The following is a 27,935-nucleotide window of genomic DNA, read 5'->3' as shown; positions in this document are numbered from 1 at the left end:
ACCATCTCCCCTTGACATTCAACGGCATTACGATCGCTGAATCCCCCACTAACATCCTGGGGGGGGGTTACCATTGACCAGAAACTAAACTGGAATAACCATATCCATACTGTGGCTACAAGAGCAGGTCAGAGGCTGCAGCGAGTAACTCACCTCCTGACTCCCCAAAGCCTGTCCTGTGCAAGGCACAAGTCAGGAGTGTGATGGAATACTCTCCACTTGCCTGGATGCAGCTTCAACAACACTCAAGAAACTCGACACCATCCAGGACAAAGCAGCCCGCTTGATTGGCACCCCATCCACAAAAACTCACTCCCTCCACCACCGACGCACAGTGGCAGCAGTGTGTATCATCTACAAGATGCACTGCAGCAATGCACCAAGGTTCCCTAGACAGCACCTTCCAAACCCACAACCTCTACCACCTAGAAAGACAAGGGCAGCAGATGCATGGGAACACCACCACCTTCAAGTTCCCCTCCAAGCCACACACCATCCTGACTTGGAACTATATCGCCGTTCCTTCACTGTCGCTGGGTCAAAATGTTGGAACTCCCTCCCTAACAGCATTGTGGGTGCACCTACCCAACATAAACTGCAGCGGTTCAAGGCGGCGGCTCACCACCATCTTCTCAAGGGTAATTAGGGCTGGGCAATAAATGCTGTCCCAGCCAGCAATGCCCACATCCCATGAATGAAGAAAAAAAAATCGAGTGCGTATGAACCATCTATGATGGACTGAAAGTTGCGCTTTGAAAATCAACTGTACTTCATGGGTCATGAGCACAACACTGAGTATTAACGGACACTGTTGCTGCTTTCAGGACAATTTCCCAACAATTCAGCTGTTCTCAGAAACCCTTTGAAGTTGTTGCCTGCATCAAGCAGAGTACCCAAAGCTGTTAAATACAGGAAGACATCTCAAGCACAAATCAGAGTCAAGTCACCTTAAATAATTGGCAAAGATGTTAAAATCTGACCAGTGAATATCAGCTGATGCCAACCATCGAGTCCACTGCTGAGACTTCAATCAAAGCAATGACATGTTCTCATTTGAGAGGTGAATCTGTATAAGTCACATTCCCTAAGCTTAGCAGCAATTATGAAATAATGGAAAAAAGGGTATGATCACACTAATTAAAAAGTATATGCAAAAATCTATAAAATATTGAAGTTGTTAGCTGCTTTTTGGTGTGCAAATCCACATTGCTAAGGAGGTCACATGGTTCTGAGATATTAACTGTCACAAAGCAAGTGATCTATAATTTTGCCACTTGGATGACTACCAATGTAATTCTACAGAGAGGTGGGACAAATAATGAGAAAAATAGTTTAACATTGAAACAATTTCCCTTCAGTAAAGTCTCCATTAAAAGGCATAAAGTTAGTGACCCTGTAAGTTAGAAACATACTATTTTAATTGAAGTAGTAACAAGGAGGATTGATGAGGGTAATGCAGTTGATGTGGTCGACATGGATTTTAACAAGGCTTTTGACAAGGTCCAACATGGCAGTCTGGTTAAAAAAAATAAAATTCTATGGGATTCAGCAGAACATAGCAAGCTGGATACAAAATTGGTTCAGTGGCAAGAAACAAAGGGTAATTGTTGAGGCTGTTTTTGCAACTTGACGGCCATTGCCAGTGGTGTTCCACAGGGCTCAGTACCAGGTCCCCTGCTTTTTGTGGTATATATTAATAATTTGGACGTGAACTTAGGGGGCATGATCAAGAAGTTCGCAGACGAGAGTTGGCTGTGTGGTTGATAGCAAGGAGGATAGCTGTAGACTGCAGGAAATCAATAGACTGGTCAGGTGAGCAGAAAAGTGGCAAATGGAATTCAACTTGGAAAAGTGTGAGGTGATGCATTTGGGGAGGTCAAACAAGGAAAAGGAATACACGATTAATGGGAAAATACTGAGAGGTGTAGAGGAAATGAGGGACCTTGGAGTGAATGTCCACAGATCCCTGAAGATAGCAGGATAGGTCGATAAGGCGGTTAAGAAGTCATATAGAATCTTTTCCTCTATTAGCCTAGGTATAGAATATAAGAACAGGGAAGTTGCTGGAACTGAATAAATCATTAGTTAGACCACAACTTGGGTAGTGTGTGCAGTTCTGGTCACCTCATTACAGAAAGGATGTAACTGCACTGGAAAGGGTACAGATGAGATTTATGAGGATGTTGGCAGGCCTGGAAAAATGCAGCTATGAGCAAAGATCGGATAGGCTGGAATTGTTCTCCTTGGAACAGAGGAGGCTGAGGGAAGATTTGATTGAGATGTAGAAAATTGTGAGGGGCCTGGATACAGCAGATAGGAAGAGCCTATTTACCTTTGCAGAGAGGTCAGTGACTAGGGAGCACAGATTTAAAGTGATTAGTAGAGAGATTAGAGGGGAGATGAGGAAAAGCTTTTTCATCCAGAGGGTGCAGGGGACTGGAACTCACGGCCTGTAAGGGTAGTAGAGGCAGAAACCCTCCACTCATTTAAAAGGTTTCTGGATATGCACCTGAAGAGTCGTAACCTGCAGGGCTACGGACCAAATGCTGGAAAGTGGTATTAGGCGGAGCGGCTCGTTTTGCGGCTGGCGCAGATACGGTGGGCCAAGTGGCCTCTTTGAGCCATAGAATTTCTCTAACTCTATGTAGGACACAGCAAATACTGTCACCACATGGGAGTGAACAAAAATACACAATTTAATTACTCCAGTTACTTACAGGTTTCCATAAATATTTACAGTAATTTCTTACAAATAAAACACTTGTACATTTCTGATACAACATAACTGGACTACCTGATTATAGTATCCATACCTGTGCACTAGCTGTGATATCTTCCCGTTGTTGTCCAGTCACTGAATTCAGTGTATCACTCGGGTTCTTTTCACAAGGATCATATAGGCCAGGACCACCTAAAAACAGTTAAGAAAATTGGCATCTTTCTAGAATTTTAGGACTATTCCCAAATATTCTCTGCAGCTTCATCACTTCATAGGATAGGCATTATTTAGTGGCATTTACAAAACTGAATCAAAACTAGTTCAATGTTAAACAACAAGCACAGGTATGGCAGAAATTAATAAAAGATACTACGCCCTATTAAAAAGTTATGTTCGAGATTAAATGAGTAAACTACAGCACTTGGTGTAACATACCACATAAGGCAGCTTTTAGCCCCCATGTAGGATAATTTGGTATTAACTGCAGATTTTCACTCACCCCTGAAAAATTGACTTAAGCATGCCTGAATGTTTAATTTAATGATCACATTTCCCAAGTTTAGTATCAATGGTGAAATAATGAAAGGCGGCCACATGGGAGATGATGGAAACAGATATTGTTGATTCATTTAATTGCAAATTAAATAAATTTTTCCCAGAATATGAGATACAGCAAATGGATAATATGAGACATCAAATACACTAAGTGCAGCATGCTTGGGGAGGAATGGGTGGCTTTGGACCTATGATTCCAAGAGCTCTCCACCACTGAGAGATATTTCTCACCTTAGTGAGGAGTTTAGAAGAATGAGAGGCGATCTAATTGAGACATACAAGATTCTGAAAAAGCTTGATAGGGTAGAAGCTGAGAGATTGTTTCCACTGGTCGGGGAATCTAGAACGCTGGGACAGAGTCTCAGGATAAGGGACCAATCATTTAGGACTAAGATGAGGAGAAATTACTTCACTCAAAGGGTTGTGAATCTTTGCAATTCTCTATCCCAGAGGTTTGTAGATGCTCCATCATTGAATACATTTAAGGCTGGGATAGATAGATTTTTGGTTTCGCAGGAAAACAAGGGATATTGGGGAGCGGGCAAGAAAGTGGAATTGAAGCCATGATCGTATTCAATGGCAGAGCAGGCTCGATGGGACATATGGTCTACTTCTGTTCCTATTTCTTGTGTTCATATGTCTGGGTTTGTTGTAGACTAATTGATAAGGGATTGATTGCCATGATTATGCAACAATTATTATTGTTGTATCATATGACTATCAGGGTGGTAGAAGACAAACTAGATGTACCTTGGGTCTTTATGTCTAGCAATTTCTATATTTCTAGAAACCCCAAAGGCAGAGAGAAGATTGAGCCAGTTACTGTAAGCTGGATTTAAATCGGAGTTCCATGAAAACATTCAACCTCTAAGATTTTTTGAGTGATGAAGACTTATGAAAAATGTACATAGTTGCATTTGGCCATATGGTCAGGATATGAAACTCATCTTGTTCGTTTCCGTATTATGATACATCTTCCCACTCTCCCTTAGTAAACAACCCCTACCTCCAGGTACTTCTAAAAGGTTTGTAAAATGTCAGAGTTAAATGTTAATGATTTAAATGTATTTACTCAAAAGGCGTTGGAAATATAGAATGTTATGCCACAGGAAGTGGTTGAGGCTGAAACCATTACAGCTTGTAAAGAAAAGATAAGTATATGCTGATGAAGATTGAGGACTTAGGGAGAGGGCAGGGTAGTTGCATTAGGAGTTGGCAGGGATATGAGCCGAATGACTTTGTTTATCTAATATCTATCGAATTACCTAAAAACTTGAGTATTTGGGATTGTTTTCCAAGAAAACCAAACCTTAGACAATGGAACCAAACAGAACTCACCTGGTAAGAGTATTCCAGAAGAGACACATTCAAAAACTCTCCTCATGGCATCACCGGGACTAAGTGGTCCAGAAGCACTGCTGATTACTTTTTCCACCAGCAGCTCCATGGCCTATGTAAATTGCACAAGGATTAAGAGAGAATAGCATAAAACAACTAGCTCAGATTGGGCTACTCACATAAAAGAGCATCTCAGAGTATTTTATAAACAGGAAGGTGGGAGGAGTAGAGAAAGAGTTTTAAAGAGAGGATCTGAAGAGAAAGTTCCATAAGAACAGCCTCAGATTACATGGAGGAGAAATCAGAAGAATGGAGGGTGCAGGTTGGGGGCATACAGCTAGAGAAGGTTTCTCAATAGGATAAGAGCGAGATCCATGGAGGGATCTTCAAATAACAATCAGCCTTTTAAAGGCAATTCGCTAGGGCACAGTAACAGGTGTATGGCACTTGTACAGGAAAGGACAGACCACAGATTAAATGGAAGTGGTAAAGTCATTAGGAAGATCAATGAGAAGAGAATTTGATATTCGAGATACCAGAGGAATGGTTAAAAGTTTCAACAGCATCATAGGTGGCAGTCGAGGAGAATACACTCCTAGTCTGCCACCCATGATGCTGTTGACGGGCCCACCTTTTTATTTTTAGTTATTTTTTCTTTGTTTATTTTCGTTTGTTGCATCATTTTTTTTTTACCATGTGCCTGCCTGTTTTTTTTCATGTTTGTGCTTTGGGCCAGGGCTCTTCACTTTTCTGTCAAATAACACCCTCTCTGCACTAACGCTTTGTCTTTCAGCACACCATTAACATACCATTTGCCTTTGCCCCATGACCTTCTGGTCAGTTATTCTGTGACCCTGTCCTATCAACAGCTTCCCTTTTGTTATCTCTTGCCCCACCCCTGCTTTATTTGCTTAAAACCTATTACCTTTCTAACCTTGATCAGTTCTGATGAAAGGTCACTAATCTGAAACGTTAATTCCTCTTCTCTCTCCACAGATGCTGCCAGACCTGCTGAGTATTTCCAGCATTTCTTGTTTTTATTTCAGATTTCCAGCATCTGCAGTATTTTGCTTTCATTATAGGAGGATACACTCTTTTCACAATTCAAAGTCACACTCAACTGAGAATACCATTTCACAACATTCCAAGTTGTCTAGAGTTAAGGGAGAGAAACAACCTGCCCACCCTGCTCCCCCCACTTCTTCAGGGTCCCATTTCAAAATAACTGGTTAGGTGACCCTGTTCCTGACCTCTGCCATCAAGTTGGACGTTGGAAGGCACATTTGAACAACAACCTTTCAGATCCCTCTGCTCTGCAAGCGGAAAAGCAAAATCTTTCCACAAAGTATGCAGCTTGTTTTGTCATCCTGAACAAAACGAATTCTGACTACATCTGAGTAAGGCTGAAGAAGTTTAACACTGCATCTCAGTAGTTTATAAAGATCAGCTCATTCAATATTCTATTGTCAATATTTGAAAAGCACATCTGCATAAGTATGAAGATGCTTTTAAGCTACAAAGAAACTTTTAGCTTAATTAGGTCATATTTAGATTTACAAAAACGTTACAACTTCCACCTAAGTATTCATATATTAGGATAACCGATCATGACATCAAAGGAGTAATGCGACCAGGTTGTTTTTGACAAGTATTTTATGATCTACTTTTATTGCTACTACACAAATGGATGTCAGGCACAGTTGTCAAATCGTTTTTCTGCATCTAACTCAGCAAATGGTAGTCGTACTCACCCAGCTTGGCAATGCTCCCCAGGTTGGTACACGCTGACAGAGATCACGAAGGATGCGAATAATAATCACACAAGATTGCAAACCATTGGCTCTAGCCTAGAGCAGAAACAAAAATCTAAGTCATGTGGTCGTCAACAAGTCTCAAGGCTAGAGACTAGATAATGGGAAAAACACTGCTACTTTGAAACAAAAGCTTGTAAAGATGGTGGATTAATTGAAAAACATATCCAGCACTTTACTCATAAGCCATCTGTCTACAGCAGCATTTTTCTATTCTGTGGAAGAAATGGGGGTCAAAGTACACAGCAGAAACAGGAAGAAGCTGGCCTAGCTCATCTTCCTGGCCTCTTGAGAACTTCTTGTCCCTCACGTTCTTCCTTTGTTGTATATTAAAAACACAGAATTTATACTGAAAAGTCCAAAATTGCACAAAGTTAAATTAAAAGGGTCAATATAAATCACGGAACACAGAGTAGGCTGCCTTTTCTTACTGCGTGTTTGCCACACTGCAAAGTCACAGTAAGTTATGGCAACTTCTCAGTCTCCCACTCCCAAGACACAAACATTAAATTTCAAAATAAAATTATAAATGGAGCAGGTGAAGAAAAGTTTACAAAAGCTAAGCATAAAGCATTACAAATTCCCTTTTAAAAGCAGATTAAAACTGCAGCCTTATGGAACAATTACATCAACACAATACGGATAAAGTGCAGACATTATGTAAAGCGACATAAGAATGCCTCATGCTACAGTCAATGACCAGAAAAAAAGTTAATGCACAATTTCAAAGTTTTAAACAATGAAAAATGAAATATAATACTGAAAAAAGTATTAAAAATATTTTCCTGGTCACTTTTAGGCAAAGGCACAATCAATGTAGGCAGCCTTGGGAATATTAGGTTTACTATGTAATAGCTCATTTTCATGGAAAAGTCAAACTCAATTATCTCTCATAAGGCTACAAGAAGAAAGTAAAATTATGTTCCGAACCTGGAACCACTTAGCGTGGCGTAGAGCAGCCAGAGCGTCAAGGCATTTTTGCCTGTCCAAGACGTCCGGTGGATCTTTCACCATAACCGAGGTTACATCTAAAATGGATCGAATTGGCAAAGTGCAGTGAGGAATGGGTGTTTGACCAGGTAGGCATGTCATTTCAGAAACATAGCCATACTGCCACACATACTACTCAAAACTGATATTTCATTTCATGAAGGAATTATCAATACATTTTTGAAGCATCCAATAAATTCCAATTAAATGCATTATTATACTTGAGTTTGTTGGCATCTCAAGTAACTCAACGAGCAATGAAGTGTTTTTTTTTTAAAAAAGACACATTTAAGAATGCCCATTACAACCATACAAATAAAGACCATGCTTCAAATATTAGCCTTCCCTAAAGTACAAAGGAGGACTAGTAGCCACACTTCACCAGCCAATTCAGAACATATAATAGAAGGGCCTCCAGAAATCCATGTCGAGAATTAAAATGGAAGAATCTTGTAAACTTGAAACGGTCAATTGACAGGTGCATACTTTAATTAGTTCACGAGTATTTCATCTTTACTGCTTTGCTAAAAAGAATTTACTTTAAGGCCACTGTACATAAAAGGTTAAAATTTCACCTCAACTGGAGTTTCTGTTCAATGCCAGTTACCATATATTACAACAATCATGCAGTACATGGTGAAGTATAAAAATTACTAGATAACATGAAACATTTCAAAACAAAAATCCCAACGTGAAAAAAATGTTTTACTATCGGCCTCATCAGTTCCCTTAGATTTACACTTTATAACAGTTCCTCAAAATTCAGAGAAAAGTAAAGGATAAACATCAGGGAAGTTTTAAACTACAGTTGACCAATATAGCTGAGATAAAGGTATGAACTGCCATTACTGGATATAATGCAGAGGAATCCCCATATTAAACCTCGAATGTTATAACACTGGCATTGAAAGAGAACAACCTACCAAGCCAGCATGATTTATTTTCCAAACTAATTATCTTTATGATTTATGGCCTCAGAATCAAAAAGCGGTTTCAACTGTAGGATGTACCAAGTTTTTTTTGCCAGCTGATTTGGCAATTAGATTGAGCGTCCTCAGACTTTAATTTGCCGTCTGTTTTAGTTTAAGTAGTATACTCAGTAGAGCTATAAAGTCATCAGTGGAGTCCGTTAGCCTTCTTGGTAACTTGCATAGCAAACAACTTATGTGACATCATTCATCACATTTAAGTGTGCATTACTTGAATTACTAACAAAAGTGCTAATTTCCAAAGTTAGCACTTTAGAATTGGGTGATGGAGTGACTGTGTTAAGATTTAATTTTGTATGCATTATCGTAGAAAAAAATACATCTGGCAAATAATTCACTCATTAGGCAAACAATTTAAACAAAAATCGTTAATGAATATATTGAAAATCTGGACCAGGAATTAAGGACTCTTGAAGCCCATAGAGGTAGATTATAGTAGTTTTATGCTAGCCTGAGGGGAATTTGGCCCTTGGTTCGAAAGAAATGAAAGGACAGTGATTTTATCCCAATATTATCCATGTGCTTTATAGCTATGTTTTATGTGCAAACTAGCATTATTTTTTGATCTACTTAGTTTACTGGCAGTTAATTTTTTTCGTGATACTGGGCAAGGAGAGGGAAGTAGTACTCCCAGTTGCAGATGTTACAATCCAGTATTTGGAAGCAGCAGGACTGAAATTTTACTGGTGGGAATAATTGATGATCACTGGACTTCTTTAAAAAAAAATATGAATTTTTGTGGCCCTGCTAAAGTTTCATAGAAACAATTATCACTTTTATTTCAGCAGCGTCAAACTAGGTCAAAGAAAGCAGGAAAGGAAATGGAATTCTGCAAGAAACACTTGAGATAGACCGATACCACATATCTGGCAGTATACGTAATGCTGGCATAACATACCAGACATTTCCTTAAAAACAAACCTCCCAGAGTAATTTGGATACTTTTAGTTTGGAAACTACACAATTATAGAAATTGAATTCTTAAATTAGGACTTCAATTAAATGCAATTTTGTTGAAAAGGGCATTGTGAAAGCAATTTACTTCATTTTGAAGAAAGCAAAAATATCTGATACCAACACTAAGTGGCATTGTTCGATCTCTAGATACATTTGATATATAAGCAAGGCTGGAGTGGCCCCAGTCCATCCAACAACTGTGTGGCAGGTGTGGCTAAGCTCTTACAAAAACCTTGGTCAAAAATCCTTCCGATGACGTGGCAGCAGCCCCTGAGAGGATTCGATTCTTGCTGTTGATGCTAGAAGGCTTTGGACTGAATCCATGAGCTATGGATAGATAAAAACAACCATCTTGCTGGAAATCTACATCCCAACAAAGGTCACAAGTAAGTTATTGCAGAGTCAACACCAGCAAAACACGCAGACTCAAACTGGCGGCAGGCTAACAATTAAGGGATTTTTTTTCATTACACCCCTGTCCCTCATCCATCAGAGATTCCTCTCACAAAGCCTTCAATTAGTAGTAGTAGTTTAGTAACTCCCCCAAGGATATTCTGAAAGCCTAAAATGAAATCTGGCATTTTACATCACCAGGGCTCTAAAATTCGATAAAACTCAAGAATCTTGTGCTGTTCCTCAAGTTAGAAGTTAAAGACATTTTGCAATTAAATCGCTTAAAAGTGTTTTTACTTATACAAGACATATTACTTTGGTGCCTGGGTTTTAGCTTTTGCTCCAAATTAAGTATTTTTGAAAGGTGCATCCATTACTGTTAAAGCTTTAGCTTATATTTTTCAAGAGAAAAAAAATCAGCTTTAGTTACATGTGTCAGCAACTCTAATCATTATCTGTTGGAACATCGTATTATTTTTAAGAGCTAATAAGCATTCCACCGGCCATTTACCAGTTATTCCACACCTTAGTTTTAATTTTGTAGGATATAAAGTGTCTGTGACATTTACTAAGAATTTCCAGACAACAAATCTGAATTTAAGAGCCCTGTTCTGTTGTAAGGAATATCAAAAATGTTTAAAAATATGAACACCAGCACACTTGGAAATTACATTACAAAAATATTCAAGAATACAGGGTTCAGCTTGCACTCAGGGGAGCTATATGTTGAATACCAAGGGACCTCAGAATAGCGAGTTCTACAACACTTTCCTTTGCTATCACACAGGCGACTTCACATTCTGCACACACTAACATGCTTTGAACTCCACTTTCTTTCAAGTCTCATATACTGAAAGTGTCATAGAGTAACTCCTAGGGCCCATTGGCATCTGAGGATAGCAGGAAGAAAACAGAAGAGAGAAGCAGACAAGTAAAGAATCTTAGACTTCCAACCTCCATCCCTCATGTTCTCCTCTCTAATGACCGGGGATGTAAGTGTGATGGTGACTTGCATTTTTGGTTCCGTATACGAAGCAAGAATTATGGCCGAGTCAGGTTCACAGCACTTCACTTCATATTTCTCAGGAGTGGTTACCTATAATTAGATATTTAAAAATTAACTAGCAAATGCTAACCTTCCATACAGTACAGCATTACAGAGCTTAAAACAGAAACAAAAAATGCAAGAAATACAGTCAACATCTGTAAAGAGAAAACACGTTAACGTTTTTCCTCCTTACATATGCTGAGAGATTTGCATATTCGTAGGAATTTTCTGTGACATTCCCAGCTTTTGTATATTTTCCATCATCTCTTTTTATAAAAGGAGAGAAAACAAGAGCTACCAAGCTTTTGTAGGAGTGGCACTTTCTAACGTTAGTTGAAAATTAGCACTTTTCTATACCCCATTCGGCAAAAATATCAGCCTATCTACAATGAAAGTCTATCAGTGTCATTTGCTGTGCTCGAGTTTGCTGCCAACAAGCCACAGCTGTCTGCCAATTTAATAGCAAAAAATTTGTTATTTATTAATCTAACCCAGTCCAGGTGCTTCAAAGTTTAGGATTCAAAATTATGCTAAAGTATTTTTTTTTATAAAAGCATTGACCAATCAGATTTTTGTTTTGAGTAAAAGTACCATACCGCAAGCTGCTTTGGCAAGTTCTCCGCAATGCGATTTAGCAGTGTTCCAGTTGGTTTCTCTGCACAGAGCAGAACAAGGTTCACATTTTTGTCCCCACGTAGCAGCAACCCTTTGGCAAGCACACCAACTCGCATTACACCTTTCAAAGCTCTCTGGCTATCGTCTCTTCTGTAGCAGGTGTGGGTGGCAGAGAGAAAAAATGCAAATCAAGTCTCTGTACCTCATGCAGTCACGAGTAGCTTAGCAAAAGTAATATTGGAATTCAAGACTTAAGTGTTAAATGGTATTTTTCCTGGAGGTTATAATTTTTCCCCTTTATTCCTTCCTCCTCTCTCAAAATTTCTCTGTAGCAATTAACCTCCACCTTTTCCAGCAAAGCCTAGTATCTCTAAATAAAAATAAAAAAAGATTATTCACCCCCACCTTCTTGAGGAACCTTCTTGAGAGATGGACCATAAATTCTGGCCTTGCCAGCGACACCCATATCCCATGAATGAATTAAAAAATGTTTAGGGAACAGTTTAATATATCCAGGATTGCAGTAGAACTTTATTTACCCTTATTTATTACTTTATTTTCTGATTCAGAATTACTTGACAAACTTTTTTTTTTAAATTGTGACCACCTGGCTTTTCTGCAATTACTTTACCCTATGTGCTGTTTGATCTGATCACATGACAACTGATGTGCTCTATCAAAGCAAACTGCTCATACTGGAAGTGCAGGCAAAACCAACTTTTATTACAACAGACTTTGAAAATGAATGGTTTGCAATTAAATTCTACAGTAAATGGTGCAAGGCAGAACTTTTTTGCAGTGTTCGTTTGTGAGTCAAAAAGTTCAAGTTTTCATGAATCCACTGTATACAAATCTATTAATAATTCCAGTGTAAAGTGATTCACAACAAACTGAGTCAGATAGCTTTATAGGAACAAAGTTTCTGGTCACATCAGAAAATTTGTTTTTTTAGTTTTAGAGATACAGCACTGAAACAGGCCCTTCGGCCCACCGAGTCTGTGCCAACCATCAACCACCCATTTATGCTAATCCTACACTAATCCCATATTCCTACCACTTCCCCACCTATCCCTATATTTCCCTACCACCTAACTATACTAGGGGCAATTTATAATGGCCAATTTACCTATCACCTGCAAGTCTTTGGCGGTGGGAGGAAACCGGAGCACCCGGAGGAAACCCACGCAGACACAGGGAGAACTTGCAAACTCCACACAGGCAGTACCCAGAATTGAACCCGGGTCACTGGAGCTGTGAGGCTGCGGTGCTAACCACTGTGCCGCCCTTCTTGATCTACTGCAATCTATGTACTGTAGGTACTACCACAGTGCTGTTAAGTAGGAAGTTCCAGGACATTGATTCAGCAACAATGAAAGAACAGCACTTTGGTGCATTAAAAATTAAAACCCTTAATATTAGAGTAACAACTCAAAACAAATCTGGCAGCCAACTTTCTTTGTACATTATTTTATATTTGGAAAATACATCTACATTAGTGACTAGTGAACTAGGTATAAAAGTACAGTCTGCATACATAATTATTTAACTGGTCACAAAATCCTCATTGTCCAAAGAGATATGCAGACATCAGAACTGCAATTAGAGTGCCATACCTATCTTTGATTGCATCTTTTTTCTCATCCTCTTTGTTCTTTGGTTTATCTTGTTCAGTAATGCAGTCAGACACAAGTTTAAGAGCACGTTCAGTATGCGAGACTATCTTCTGGACTGCCTGCAGCTCCTCCTCTGTTGGATAGATAGCAGCATGCTTTGTCATAACGTAGCGATCATCTGATGAGTCTGGGCGTCTAGGAGGCTAAGCAGAGGTTGAAAGTTAGTGCCAAAATAATGCATTTCCTATGCTGCTTACTTCAGTCCGTTATATATATTCTAGGACAAACAAGGAAGGAAAGCTGCATGCAGCCAGATTTTACCAGCTCGTAATTAAAAAATATATTTTCAGGAAATTGCTCCCTCTGAAGCATCTAAACCACAATCTATCTTTACTAAAAGCAATTACTACAAGCCTTACTCCTGCAACTGTTAAATGAGTAAAAGGTACAAAAGTAACCGAAATTCCTTCATCTCAGTTTGAAAGTGCATGTGGAAGTGCAAAACGCGTATAAAAGTAGGAAGGGCATGTTTCAAATAGGATAAAATTTGGAGGAAGAGTCCCAAGCTCTTCATACAGATTAAGAAATCAGTACTTTCAATTCAGTAGAATCTAATTTCAGTCCTCAAAGTGAATGTTTTCTATCTAGGCTTATTTACTAAAGGAGCTTAAACTTCACAAAAAACATACCAGTGGCCCCTGTGGTGGCATCATTCCTGGTCGAACACCAAGTAGGCCTGGTGGATATCCATCAGCCATTCTGCGGCGGTCATCCCAGTAATGGTGTTCCTCTTCCATCCTCCTCCAGTAGATGTCTTCCTCGTACCGCCTGAAATGTACAAAAACCTTGCATTTCAGTCACCCTTCAAAAAAAAAAATTACAAAATCTATGGTTGACAATTCTCATCCCAAATGTTCCAACTATTTGGGAGAAGCAAATTTTGAGGATAACAAAAGTCAGTTAACATGCTTCATCATAACTTTGAGAGTAAGTGCGTTATGAAGGGCAATTGTTCTCAAACATGCCCATTTTCAGACATACTTCGGGAGGGAACAAAATACACGCAAAGTATTATTTTTAAAAATTCATCCTGGATTAAAACCATCCCCTAAACAGTTTAAAAAAAAAATTCATTCATTCATGGGGTGAGGGCATCAATGGCAATCCATTTATTGCGCATCCTAATTGCCCTAAAGGTGGCGCTGAGCCACCACAGTCTGTGAGATGAAGGTACACCCAGTGCTGCTGGGTAGAGTGTTTCAGAACATTCAGCGATGAAGGAACAGCGATATGTTTCCAAGTAAGGATGGTGTGCGACTTGGAGGGGAACTTGGAGATGGTGGTGGTGCCATGCACCTGCTACCCTTGTCCTTTAAGGTGGTAGAGGTCATGGATTTGAGAGGTGCTGTTGAAGAAGTGGTGACTTTCTGCAGTGCATCTTGTAGATGAGACACGCAGCAGCCAAGGTGCGCCAGTGGAGGAGGGCCTGAAAGTTTAAAGCAGTGGATTGAGTGTCAATTAAGCAGTTGCTTTATCTTGGGTGGTATCAAGCTTCTTCAGTGTTGTTGGGGCTGCACTCATCCCAGAGTCATCCACTGCACTCTTAACTTGTGCCTTGTAGATGGTGGAAAGGCTTTGGGGAGACAGGAGAGGAGTCTTACACAATAGAATACCCAGCCTCGAACCTGCTCTTGTAGCCACAGTATTTATATGGCCGGTCCAGTTAAATTTCTGGTCAATAGTGACCCCCAGGATGATGGGGAATTGTACAATGATAATGCTGTTGAATGTCAAGAGGTGGTGGTTTGATTCTCTCTTGGTGGAGATGGTCATTGTCTGGCACTTGTGTGGAGCAAAAGCTACTTGTCACTTATCAGCCCAAGCCTGAAAGTTGTCCAGGTCTTGCTGTATGCCAGCACAGACTGCTTCAGTATCTGAGGAGTCACGAATGGTACTGAACACTCTGCAAACATCAACGAGCATCTCCCCTTTTGACTTTATGGTGGAGGGAAGGTCATTGGTGAAGCAGCTGAAGATGGTTGGGGATACTGCCCTTGAGGGAATTCATGCAGTGATATTCTGAGGCTGAGATGAGTGCCGTCCTCCTACTACAACTACTACTACTACTACAACAATTTTTTTTGTGCTAGGCATGACTTCAGCCAGTGGAAAGTTTCCCCTGATTATTAACTTCAATTTTACTTGGGCTCTTTGATAACACACTCAGTTAAATGCTGCCTTGATGACAAGGCCAGTCACTCTCCCCTCACCATTGGGATTCACTTGTTTTGTCTCTGTTTGGACCAAGGCTGTAATGCAGTCTGGAGCCAAGTGTTCGTGGCAGATTTTCAAACTGAACATCGGTGACCCGGTTATTAGTGAGTAAGTGGTGCTTGATAACACTCTCGACAACACCTACCACCACTTTGCTAATGACTGAGTAGACTGATGGAGTGGTACTTGTTTGGATTGGATTTCATAAAATGATAGAAGCATAGAATGGCTATATTACAGGTGGTGGCAATTTGGCCATTAGTGTCCATTCCAGCTCTCTACAAGAGCAATTTAACTAGTCCCACTTTCACACCCTTTCCCCCACAGCCCTGCAAATTACCCTTTGAAAGCCACAACTGAATTTGCCTCAATTACATTCTAGATCCTAACCACTGTGTAAAAAAGGTTTTTCCACATGTCACCGTTGGTTCTTTTGTCAATCACCTTAAATAGGTGCTCTCTGGTTCCCGACCCTTCTGTCATTGGAACGGTTTCTGTCGATCTATTCTGTCCAGACCCCTCATGATTTTGAGCACCACTATCAAATCTCCTCTCAACCTTCTCTTCTCAAAGGAAAACAACCCCAGCTTCTCCAATCTACCTACATAACTGAAGTCCCTCTTCAGTCAGAAGTGCCAAGTGGATGATCCATCTCAGCCACCTCCCAAGGTCCCCAGGATCATAGATGCCAGTCTCCAGCCAATTCAATTCACTCCACATGGTATCAAGAAACAGCAAAGGATATGGGCCCTGAAAACATCCTGGCTGTAGTACTGAAGACGTGTGCCCCAGAACTAGCCATGCCCTTAGCTAAGCTGTTCCCGTACAGCTACACAGGCATCTACCCTGCAACGTGGAAAATTGCCCAGGTATGCCCTGCCCCAAAAAGGACAAATTGAATCCATGCAAATTACCACCCCAGTCTACTCTCAATCATCAAAGTGATGGAAGATGTTATTGACAGTGTTATCAAATGGCACTTAGTCAGCAATAACCTGCTCACTGATGCTCAGTTTATATTCTGCCATGAGCAATCGTCTCCAGACCTCATTACAGCCTTGGTCCAAACATGGACAAAAGAGCTGAATTCCAAAAGGTGAGGAGAGAATGAATGCCCTTGACATCAAGACAGTATTTGACCAAGTGTGCCATCAATGGAAATCGGGGGTGAAAATCTCCACTTGTTGGAGTCATACCTCGCACAAAGGAAGATGGTTGTGTTTACTGGAGGCCAATTATCTCAGTCCCAGGAATTCCTCAGAGCAGTGCCCTTAGTCCAACCATCTTCAGGTGTTTCATCAATAACCTTCCCTCCAACAAGGTCAGGAGTGGGGATGTTATCTGATGATTGTACAGTGTGTTACGACCAGGTGAGAAAGGGGTCTAGGGTTTCCTCCCAACCTTCACCTGGTCTTACCGTAAGAGTTTAATTTTTAACACACCGTTTTTTTACTCCCCTTAGTGAATCCTTGTTCACTAACTTCCAATTACAAGACAAAGAAACTAAGCAAACAGGTTTTCTTAAGTTTAAAGAAAAAAGGTTGAACTTTATTAAACTTAAACTCTAATTCAATTAACGCCTACGGATACGCGACGCGCCCATGCTAGCATGCATACGTGACACACACATTCAGACAGAGACAGAAAAGAGCAGATGAAATAAAGTGGAAAAGTTTGAGGCAACATCTGAAGATGGTTTTGGTTACTGTTCTTCGGGCTCGCTGTAAAGTCCTTGATTGTAGGTAGGTCTTGCTTTCCGTTGGGGCCCTGTATTCTCCTTAAACCTTGTTCGATGTAGGAGATTTTGCTCTCGAAGTTCATGAATCCTCAGTAGGTCCAGAGGCTTGTGAGAAAGAGATGGGAGCAAACAGGAGAGGTCTTCTCACTCCAGGAGCAAACAGTCTGAGTTCAAAAACTCTGTGGCTAGTTCAAAAAACCCTGGACCAGTCATGTGACCAGCTGGTTTGATCAGTTCTGGCTTTTGTAGATTGCATCACCTTAGTCTTTGGAATGCTCTTCCTTACACCATCAATGTCTGGTGATCAAAATCCATTGTGGGTTGAATGCGTCAGGGAATGGTCCTTTTGTCGCCATAAGCACTGTCTGTTAGAATGCAAATGTTTTGCAGCTAAGTGTCTGGTAGCCCTTGTAACAGGCCTTTTCTTCCCAATCAATGTTCATATGAAAAAATTAATATGCCTCATTCTTGGCAGGTGAGGGCCTGCATGACAAGTGCTCAATACCATTTGCTGAAGCTGTCTATGCCCTCATGCAGCAAGACCTGGACAACATTCAGGCTTGGGTTGATAAGTGGCAACACAAATGCCACACAACTGTCAGGCAATAACCACCTCCAATAAGAGAATCTAAACATCACCCCATGACGTTCAACGGCATTACCATCACTGACTCCCTCTCCATCAACACCCTGGGGTCACCATTGACCAGAAACTTAACTAGGCCAACCAGATAAATACTGTGGCTCCATGAGCAGGCACAGAATTCTGCAGCGACTGACTCACCTCCTCACTCGCCCAAAAGCCTGTCCACCATCAACAAGGCACAAGTCAAGAGTGCGATGGAATGCTCTCAACTTGCCTGGATGAGTACAGGCCCAGCAGCACAAGTCCAACACCATTCAGGACAAAACAGCCCTCTTGATCGGCACCCCATCTGCTACCTTCAACATTCACTCCCTCCACCACTGGCGCACAGTGGCAGCAGTGTATACCATCTACAAGATGCACTGCAGCAACTTGCCAAGCCTCTTTGACAGTACCTTCCAAACGTGGGACTTTTGCTACTTAGAAACACTAAGGCAGCAGACACATGGAAACTCCACTTGCTCCACCTCCAGCCCTTCCACACCAAACTTGGAACTAATTGCCACTCTTTCACCGTCACTGGGTCAAAAACAGCACTGCAACTACACCACATGAACTAGAGCGGTTCAAAAAGATGGCTCATCACCACTTTCGCAAGGGCAATCAGGGATGTGCAACCAAATGCTGGTTTTGCCAGTGACACTCCCAAATAAAAGTGGTGCAACTGAACCAGTGACATGCAATGAAGTCCCCCAAAGTACATTCTGTGCCCTTGCTGTCTGGGACGTTGGTTGAAAGGTATAACTCTGCGTATATGACTATGCCAGGCTGCTGCTTGACTAGTTTGAGAGGCAATTGTCCCAATTTTGGCACAAGTTCCAGATGTTCGTGAGGAGGACTTTGCATAGCCCACTAAGCTGGTTGTGCCTTTCTAGTGTCTGAAACTGGTGCCTAGGTCGATGTGGGGTTGTCTGTCTGGTTTTATTCTCATTATACTTCATTGTAGCTGTTTGAGTGGCTTGCTGGGCCATTTGAGAGGGGAGTTAAAAGTCAACCACATGGCTCCGGGTCTCAAGTTATGTACAAGCTAGACCAGGTAAAAAAAACAGCAAATTTTTTTTCCTGATAGGAATTAGTGAACCAGATGAGTTTTTAAGGACAATCCAGTAGTTTCACGGTCACCATTACTGATATTAGCCTTTTATTCCATATTTGTTTAATTAACGGAATTTAAACTCCCCAGCTGCTATGGTGGGATTTGAATTCATGGCTCCAGATCATCAGTCCAGTAACATAATCACGATGTTACCAACCACCCAAAATTTTGCAATGTATATATCTGGTTTCTAAAATTGAAGTCAAACCATGAAGAACATATTAGTATATAACAAAGCAAAGTGCCATTCTAGAATTTTAATAGGTTTGAGAGGTTACATAAAAATTAGGATTTAGACATGCCAAGTGTCTCAATTTTTGATTAAAAACATAGTAATACACAGTAACAGATGAATTAAATCTCTTTTCAAATAAACTCAATCATCTGATTACCTCATTTCCATACGCCAGCGCTCCTCTTCCTCTCTTCGTCTCCAGTATTCTTCCTTCTGCATTTGTTTCCTCATTTTTTCTTCTTGGATTTTTCTTGCTCTAATACTTGGCTTTACCTCAACTTGTAATTCAGGATTTACTTTTTTCTTTATTTAGAAGGAAGGAAAAATATTTCACACCACTGTTGAAATATAGTTGATAGCTAATCATTTTTATTGACTTGATACTCACCTTATACTGCAGTCTGTGTCTTCGCCCTTTCAAATGCATTTCCTTTGCATTAGGGTCATTGAAACTACATTCACATAACTTACAGTGGAAACGAATCACTTTGCCTTCATCGTTTCGAACCTTGCAAAAGGAAGGAAATTTACATGAAACATTGATTCATGAATTTTTTTTTGCTGTATTTGCTATAAGCTGCTCTGGCTAGAGGAAGCTGAAGGTTCCTCATGCAAGTACGTGGGTGTCTAAGTTCCCAGCATATTTGTCACTATGCACTGGACTGCTCAGCAGGGAACGAGCCAATGGACATTCCTAAATGAACCCAAATACTTTTTTTTGCCAGGAAGGACACAGGGGTTGGTTTTATCTCAACATTTGCCAACAATCCAACACAGTTAGCAATTATCCTGCTTGAATAACGATGCCTCTTCAACCCACATGTGCAACATTATAATGGGAAACCGCAATCCCGATCGTGCCACATTGGAGAAGCACATAACAAAATACGTCACAGGATGTTTTTGATGTATTAAACATGGCGGCAAAAGGACACATGTTATGTGCAGAGAATCAGAAGGTTCTGGGTGTAAGCCTGACCACAGAACTTAAGCAATTATTCTAGGTTGACACTGACTGTGGTACCGAGGAAGGTGCCTTCTTTTGGATGAGATACTAAACTGAGGTCCTGTTTGCCTGTTCAGGTGGCACTAATTGAAGAGCAGCAAGAAGTTTATGTATTACATTAAACAAAACATTTGAAAAGCCAAAGGCCAAAACTATTGTCTCCAGCTTGGCAGTGGTTTTTCAGTCCTCATATGAACACATGGATCTCTGTTCATTCTAGACACCAGCAAAATAGCTTCAGGTTTCACCTGTACCTACCCCTTCAAAATCTAAATAACTATGAATTGCAATTTCTACTCCAGATTTTGTAACAGCATGTAGGATGGCTGGCTTTTGAAAACAGTTTTGCTATTCTTAAAAAAAAGTAAATGGAAGGAGGAAGGGAAACTCTGCCATTTAATCTTAATGTTCTTACAAAGGAGGCAAATTTCTTATCCCCTCACCAATTTTGTCTCCTCCTCCCCCTACCGTGAGGTGTTGAATCATTCCTGGGATAAAGACACAGATTCTGGCACGTCAGCCAGGGAGTGTAAGCGAGAGAGTACAAGAGCAAGAAAAGAGATGGATATGTACAGTTAGGCCCCAAAAACAGTAAATGAAAAGATGATTAGTTAATCTTGGTTATGAGATGAACTCTGGACAGAAAACTGGAAGTAGTCCGTGCTGTTCTTTGAAAATGCCAAGGGCTCTCCGACATTCACCTGAACAAGGAATTGGTTTTAGGTCATATTGAAAAATAGCATCTCTGCCAATGTAGCAGTAAAGTGTTAGCTGACAATATGTGCTCAAGTTCAGGAGCGAGATTTGAACCCACAACTCGGAGTTGTGCACATCAGCATCTCAGGCATGATGATCACATTACTCATGTAGATGATTGGAGAGTAAGTGTTGGCAGGTTATTTGACTGCAGAGAGCATCACAGTGAAATCCAATCCCATTCACACCTAATGCCTACACTTGCACACTTCTATCACTGATCGTGAATCTAGGGCAGCAAAACTAAAAGCAACATTCCATCACTTTTCCAATCAAAATCAGCTAATTCTGCAAAGGATCAAGCTTAGGACCTTCCTAGTCTGTACAGCTCAGCTACTCAATAGATAAACTAAATGCATCAAATGTTAAAAGGAGGTGCATAAAAAAAAAACAGCATCTCAGCAATATAGGTACCCAGTTTCTGATATCCTGCAATGCACCCAAGGTATTCAAATGCAGCATTTCAAACTGGATTCATCATTTAAATTTTAACTCATGGCAAATGGTGGTGTGGGGGTGCTGGAGGGAAGAGGCTGAGGCAGAAGGGGCAAAGAACAGGATTTCGCCAATATTGCTGGTGACACAATACAGTTCGATCAAGATTATGGATCGGATGCTTTGTTGAAAAAAATGGCAGTCAGGTACAACACAAGAAAACTAACGGTAGTCCTAGTTTCAGATGTAAAACTAGGTAGTACAAACACAGCACACAGATCATCTTGGGGGAGTGCAGGAACCAGGCAATCTAATGAAAATTCAGTCAGCTTTGTGCATGAATGTAAAAGTAACTTTTTTTTTTCCAGCCCTGAGGCCAATAACTGATGCAGCAACAAAAAAATACAAGGATACAGCAGCAGAGCACAATCAGGAGACAGGAATTTAAAAAGAGCACAGGAACAACAGACAGAGCACATCACCACATCTCCAACAGCAGAGCATGTGATTGGAAAGAAAAAAAATCAAGGTGCAACATCAGAGTAGAGCAGGTAAGTGATTGGCTGGTGGGTATTTTCCATTCCACTCTTATCTAAGCTAGGGAATTTCAATCGGGGTAATTATTAAAATATTGAGTAACAAGTGAGTGGCTGGTGAGTGCTACCTTATCCTGGGACAGAGAGCAAGTGAGCATTCATCGGGAAACTAGGAGATCAGAGCAGGGCGTAAAGAGCTACAAACAGCGTGAGGGGGGAGACAGAGCGACAAGGCACAGGGAGGCAGTCGATGAGTATCAGGTGGGTATTTTCTTAGAGAACAGTGGTAGAATTGGGCAGAGTCAGCATGAATTTACGAAAGGGAAATCATGCTCAACAAATCTACTAGAATTCTTCGAGGATGTAACTAGCAGAGTTGATGAGGGGGAGCCAGTGGATGTGGTTTATTTGGACTTTCAGAAGGCTTTCGACAAAGTCCCACATAAGAGATTAGCATGTAAAATTAAAGCGCGTGGGAATGGGGGTAGTGTATTGCGATGAATAGAAAATTGGTTGGCAGACAGGAAACAAAGAGTAGGGATAAATGGGTCTTTTTCCGAATGGCAGGCAGTGACTAGTGGGGTACCGCAGGGATCAGTGCTAGGACCCCAGCTATTCACAATATATATTAATGATTTAGATGAGGGAACTAAATGTAATATCTCCAAATTTGCAGATGACACAAAACTGGGTGGGAGGACGAGTTGTGAGGTGGATGCAGAGGCTTCAGAGTAATTTGGACAAGTTGAGTGAGTGAGCTAATGCATGGCAGATGCAGTATAATGTGGATAAACGTGAGGTTATCCACTTTGGTAGCAAAAACAGGAAGGCAGATTATCTAAACAGCTATAAACAGAGAGGGGAATATGCAGCGAGACCTGGGTGTTCTCGTACGCCAATTGCTGAAGGTAAGCATGCAGGTCCAACAGGCGATTAAAAAAGGGAAATGGTATGTAGGCCTACATAGAGAGAGGATTAGAGTACAGGAGCAGGGATGTCTTGCTGCAATTATACAGGGCCTTGGTGAGGCCACACCTGGAATATTGTGTGCAGTTTTGGTCTCCTTATCTGAGGAAGGATGTCCTTGCGATAGAAGGAGTGCAGCGAAGGTTGACCAGACTGATTCCTGGGATGGCGAGACTGGCATATGAGGAGAGATTGAGTTGGTTAGGATTATATTCGCTGGAGTTCAGAAGAGTGAGGGGGGATCTCATAGAAACCTATAAAATTCTACCAGGACTTGACAGGGTAGATGCAGGAAGGATGTTCCCAATGGTGGGGGAGCCCAGAACCAGGGGTCATAGTCTAAGGATACGGGGTAAACCTTTCAGGACTGAGATGAGGAGAAAATTCTTCACCCAGAGAGTGGTGAGCCTGTGGAATTCGCTACCACAGAAAGCAGTTGAGGCCAAAACATTGTATGTTTTCAAGAAAGAGTCTAAAGGGATCAAAGGGTACGAGGTGAAATTGAGAACAGGCTACTGAGTTGGATGATCAGCCATGATCATAATGAATGGCGGAGCAGGCTCGAAGGTCCGAATGGCCAACTCCTGCTCCTATTTTCTATGTTTCTATGTTACTTTATTTTCTTCTTTCTGCTGATTTTTAATTTTTCTCTAACATTTAAGTCCATCTTCGAAGTAGAAGCTAAAATACCAGTAGTCAGTAGGTGGCTACATGTTTGTTTGTTCTATTTATAACCATTTTATTGTGTTTATTTAACTTTCAAATTCAGTGCAGTGAATAAATAGTTCGAGGCATAGCAGGGCTACTCACACCCATCAAATACACATCTTGCGCCATGTGGGCCTCCAAGACCCTACCCATATTCTGGACAACTACAAGTGCCACCAAATGCAAAAACTGGAGTGCCGAATCTTGGAACTCAAGGGAGCAGCTGGTGTCACTGAGGTACATTCGCAAGGATGAGACATACGTGGTAGCACATTACAGGAGGTGGTCACCCTGCAACTTGAGAGATCGCAGGCAGAGAAAGACTGGATGGCTGCCAGACAGAGAAGGACAAGGCAAGTAGTGCAGGAGTCCCCAGAGGGCATCCCACTTTCTCACCAGTATTCAGTTCTGAGTACCGATGGGATAGAGGGCTCCTCAGCTGTGCAGGGAGGGAGGAGAAAACACAAGTGAGCAATCGTGGTAGGGGATTCTATAGTTAGGGGAACAGACAGGCGTTTCTGCAGTCACGGATGTGATTCCAGGATGGTATGTTGCCTCCCTGGTGCAAGGGTCCTGGATATCACCGGGCAGCTACAGTGCATTTTGGAGGGCAAGGGTGCACAGCCAGAGGTCATGGCCCACATTGGTACCAACGATATAGGTAGAAAAAGGTCCTGCAGGCTGAATTTAGGGAGTTAGGAAAGAGACTAGCAAGCAAGACCTCAAAGGTAGCAAACTCCGGATTACTCTCAAAGCCACGTGCTAGTGAGTATAGAAATAGGAGATGAATGCGTGGTTGGAGAGATGGTGCAGGAGGATGGGCTTCACATTTCTGAGGCATAGGGACCAGTTCTGCGGTAGGTGGGACCTGTACAAGCTGGACGGTCTACACCCAAACAGGGCTAGGACAAATATCCTTGCACGCAGGTTTGCTCGTGCTGTTGGGGATGGTTTAAACTAGATTGACGGGGGATGGGCACCTGAGGGTGGTTTCAGATAGGACAAATTTAGGGCAGGGAACAGGAGGCAGAAAATTAGCGAGTGACCCTGAATTTGGCAGTGTTAAAAGGTATTTATTTAAATGCAAGGAGTATAGCAAATAAAGCCAATAAGCTGAGGGTACAGATAGATACATGGCAGCATCATCTCTATAACGGAAACTTGGTGTAGAGGGGCAAAGATGGCAGCTCAACATCCCTGGATATAGAGTTTTCAGGCAGGATAGAGGGAGGGATTAAAAAAAAAAGGAGGGCGTGTAGCATTATTGGTTAAAGAATCAATTACGAACATATGAATATATGAATTAGGAGCAGGAGTAGGCCACTAGGCCCTTCAAACCTGCTTCGCCATTCAATAAGTTCATGGCTGAACTGATTACTCCACATTTCCACCTACCCCCGATAACCTTCCATCCCCTTGCTTATCAATAATCTATTTAGCTCTGCCTTAAAAATATTCAAAGACCCTGCTTCCACTGCCTTTTGAGAAAGAGAATTCCAAAGACTCATGACCCTCAGAGACAGAATTTCTCCTCATCCGTCTTAAATGGGTGACCCCTTATTTTTAAACAGTGACCCGTAGTTCTAGATTCTCCCACAAGGGAGAACATCCATTCCACATTCACCCTGTCAAGACCCCTCAGGATCTTACATGTTTCAACCAAGTCACCCCTCACTCTTCTAAATTCCAGCGGATACAAGCCTCGCCTGTCCAATCTTTCCTCGTAAGACAGCCCGCCCATTCCAGTTAGTAGTCTAGTAAACCTTCTCTGTACTCCAATGCATTTCCATTCTTCCTTAAATAAGGACAGCAGCACTGTACACAGTACTCCAGATGTGGCCTCACCAATGCCCTGCAGAGCTGAAGCATAACCTCCTTACTTTTGTATTCGATTCCCCTTGCGATAGCTTTCCTAATTACTTGCTGTACCTACATACTAACCTTTTGAGATTCATGCACTAGGATATCCAGATCCCTCTGCAATCTCTTGCCATTTAGATAATATGCTTCTTTTTTATTCTTCCTGCCAAAGTGGACAATTTCACATTTTCCCACATTATACTCCATTTGCCAGGTCTTTGCCCACTCACTTAACCTATCTATATCCTTTGTAGCCTCCTTATGTCCTCTTCACAAGTTACTTTCCTACCTGTCTTTGTGCCATCAGCAAATTTAGCAGCCATACCTTCGGTCCCTTCATCCAAGACATTTATATAAATTGCAAAAAGTTGAGGTCCCAGCACAGATCCCTCATTATATCTTGCGAACCAGAAAATGATCCATTTGCGCTTACTCTGTTTCCTGTTAGCTAGCCGATCTTCTATCCATGCCAATATGTTACCCCCTACACCATGAGCTTTAATTTTCTGCAATAACCTTTGATGTGGCACCTTATCAAGTGCCTTCTGGAAATCTATGCACAATACATATCGTGGTACATATCGGTACCAATGACATAGCTAGGAAAAGGGATGAGGACCTGAAAAGTGAATATAGGGAGTTAGGTTGGAAGCTGAAAGGCAGGACGAGCAGAGTAGTATTCTCAGGATTGTTACCGGTGCCACATTCTAGTGAGGCTAGAAACAGGGAGCGAGTGCAGCTGAACACGTGGCTACTGAACTGGTGCAGGAGGGAGGGATTCAGATATGTAGATCATTGGGATACCTTCTGGGGAAGGTGGGACCTGTACAAGAAGGACGGGTTGCATCTGAACTGGAGGGGCACCAATATCCTGGGCGGGAGGTTTGCTAGAGCTCTTCGGGAGGGTTTAAACTAGTTTGGCAGGGGGATGGGAACCGGAGCTACGGATCAGTGGATGGGGTAGCTGTTGAACAGGCAGATACCGAGTGCAGAGGGTCTGTGAGGAAGGTTAGACAGTTGACAGGGCAAAGTTGCAGCCAGTATGATGGGTTGAAGTGTGTCTATTTTAACGCAAGAAGTGTCAGGAATAAGGGTGATGAACTTAGAGCATGGATCAGTACTTGGAGCTACGATGTTGTGGCCATTACAGAGACGTGGATATCACAGAGGCAGGAATGGATGTTGGATGTTCCGGGGTTTAGATGTTTCAAAAGGAATAGGGAGGGAGGTAAAAGAGGTGGGGGAGTGGCATTGCTAATCAGGGATAGTATCACAGCTGCAGAAAGGGAGGTCGTCGAGGAGGGTTTGTCTACTGAGTCATTATGGGTGGAAGTCAGAAACAGGAAAGGAGCAGTCACTTTATTGGGAGTTTTCTATAGACTCCCCAATAGCAACAGAGACATGGAGGAACAGATTGGGAGGCAGATTTTGGAAAGGTGCAGAAGTAACAGGGTTGTTGTCATGGGTGACTTCAACTTCCCTAATATTGATTGGAACCTCCTTAGTGCAAATAGTTTGGATAGAGCAGTTTTTGTCAGGTCTGTCCAGGAAGGTTTCCTGACTCAATATGTAGATAGGCCGACTAGAGGGGAGACTATGTTGGACTTGGTGCTTGGCAACGAACCAGGCCAGGTGGCAGATCTCTCGGTGGGAGAGCATTTCGGTGATAGTGATCACAACTCCCTGACCTTTACTATAGTCATGGAGAGGGCCAGGAGCAGACGGGATGGGAAAATATTTAATTGGGGGAGGGGGAATTACAAAGCCATTAGGCAGGAACTGGGGCGCATAAATTGGGAACAGATGTTCTCGGGGAAATGCACGACAGAAATGTGGAGATTGTTTAGGGAGCACTTGCTGCGACTGCTGGATAGGTTTGTCCCGATGAGGCAGGGAAGGGATGGTAGGGTGAAGGAACCTTGGATGACAAGAGATGTGGAACAGCTAGTCAAGAGGAAGGAGGAAGCTTACTTAAGGTTGAGGAAGCAAGGATCAGACAGGGCTCTAGAGGGTTACAAGGTAGCCAGGAAGGAACTGAAGAATGGACTTAGGAGAGCTAGAAGGAGACATGAAAAAGTCTTGGCGCGTAGGATTAAGGAAAATCCCAAGGCGTTCTACACTTATGTGAGGAACAAGAGGATGGCCAGAGTGAGGGTAGGGCCGATCAGGGATAGTGGAGGGAACTTGTGCCTGGAGTCAGAGGAGGTAGGGGAGGTCCTAAATGAATACTTTGCTTCAGTATTCACTAGTGAGAGGGACCTGGTCGTTTGTGAGGACAGCGTGAAACAGGTTGATATGCTCGAACAGGTTGATGTTAAGAAAGAGGATATGCTGGAAATTTTGAAAGACATGAGGACAGATAAGTCCCCGGGGCCAGACGGGATATACCCAAGGATATTACGGGAAGCGAGGGAAGAGATTGCTGTGCCTTTGGTGATGATCTTTGTGTCTTCACTGTCCACTGGAGTAGTACCGGATGATTGGAGGGTGGCAAATGTTATTCCCTTGTTCAAGAAAGGGAATAGGGATAACCCTGGGAATTATAGACCAGTCAGTCTTACGTCGGTAGTGGGCAAATTACTGGAGAGGATTCTGAGAGACAGGATTTATGATTATTTGGAAAATCATGGTTTGATTAGAGACAGTCAGCA

At 41.8% G+C, this 27,935-nt stretch overlaps 1 protein-coding gene across 6 annotated transcripts in view; it reads right to left on the bottom strand.

The window, feature by feature from the left end:
• The window catches only part of zfr (zinc finger RNA binding protein), a 106,603-nt gene that overhangs the window by 14,352 nt on the left and 64,316 nt on the right, over positions 1-27,935 (bottom strand). For 4 of the 6 annotated variants that reach the window (XM_068031931.1, XM_068031936.1, XM_068031937.1 and 1 more), the window contains 10 exons: positions 19,406-19,525; positions 19,175-19,320; positions 13,718-13,856; positions 13,029-13,231; positions 11,397-11,565; positions 10,707-10,848; positions 7,354-7,451; positions 6,364-6,459; positions 4,613-4,724; positions 2,814-2,911 (listed from right to left, as the gene is read on the bottom strand). In XM_068031931.1, the coding sequence (XP_067888032.1) occupies positions 2,814-2,911; positions 4,613-4,724; positions 6,364-6,459; positions 7,354-7,451; positions 10,707-10,848; positions 11,397-11,565; positions 13,029-13,231; positions 13,718-13,856; positions 19,175-19,320; positions 19,406-19,525 (1,323 nt within the window). Of the gene's footprint in view, positions 1-2,813; positions 2,912-4,612; positions 4,725-6,363; positions 6,460-7,353; positions 7,452-10,706; positions 10,849-11,396; positions 11,566-13,028; positions 13,232-13,717; positions 13,857-19,174; positions 19,321-19,405; positions 19,526-27,935 lie in introns of those variants that run through there. The other 2 variants (XM_068031922.1, XM_068031945.1) reach the window with 2 other exon arrangements.

Source organism: Heterodontus francisci, chromosome 1 (assembly GCF_036365525.1).
Source record: "Heterodontus francisci isolate sHetFra1 chromosome 1, sHetFra1.hap1, whole genome shotgun sequence".
Taxonomy (NCBI): Eukaryota; Metazoa; Chordata; class Chondrichthyes; order Heterodontiformes; family Heterodontidae; genus Heterodontus; species Heterodontus francisci.
Note: the sequence above shows the minus strand (reverse complement) of the source record. Positions and strands in the feature narration are given on the sequence as shown.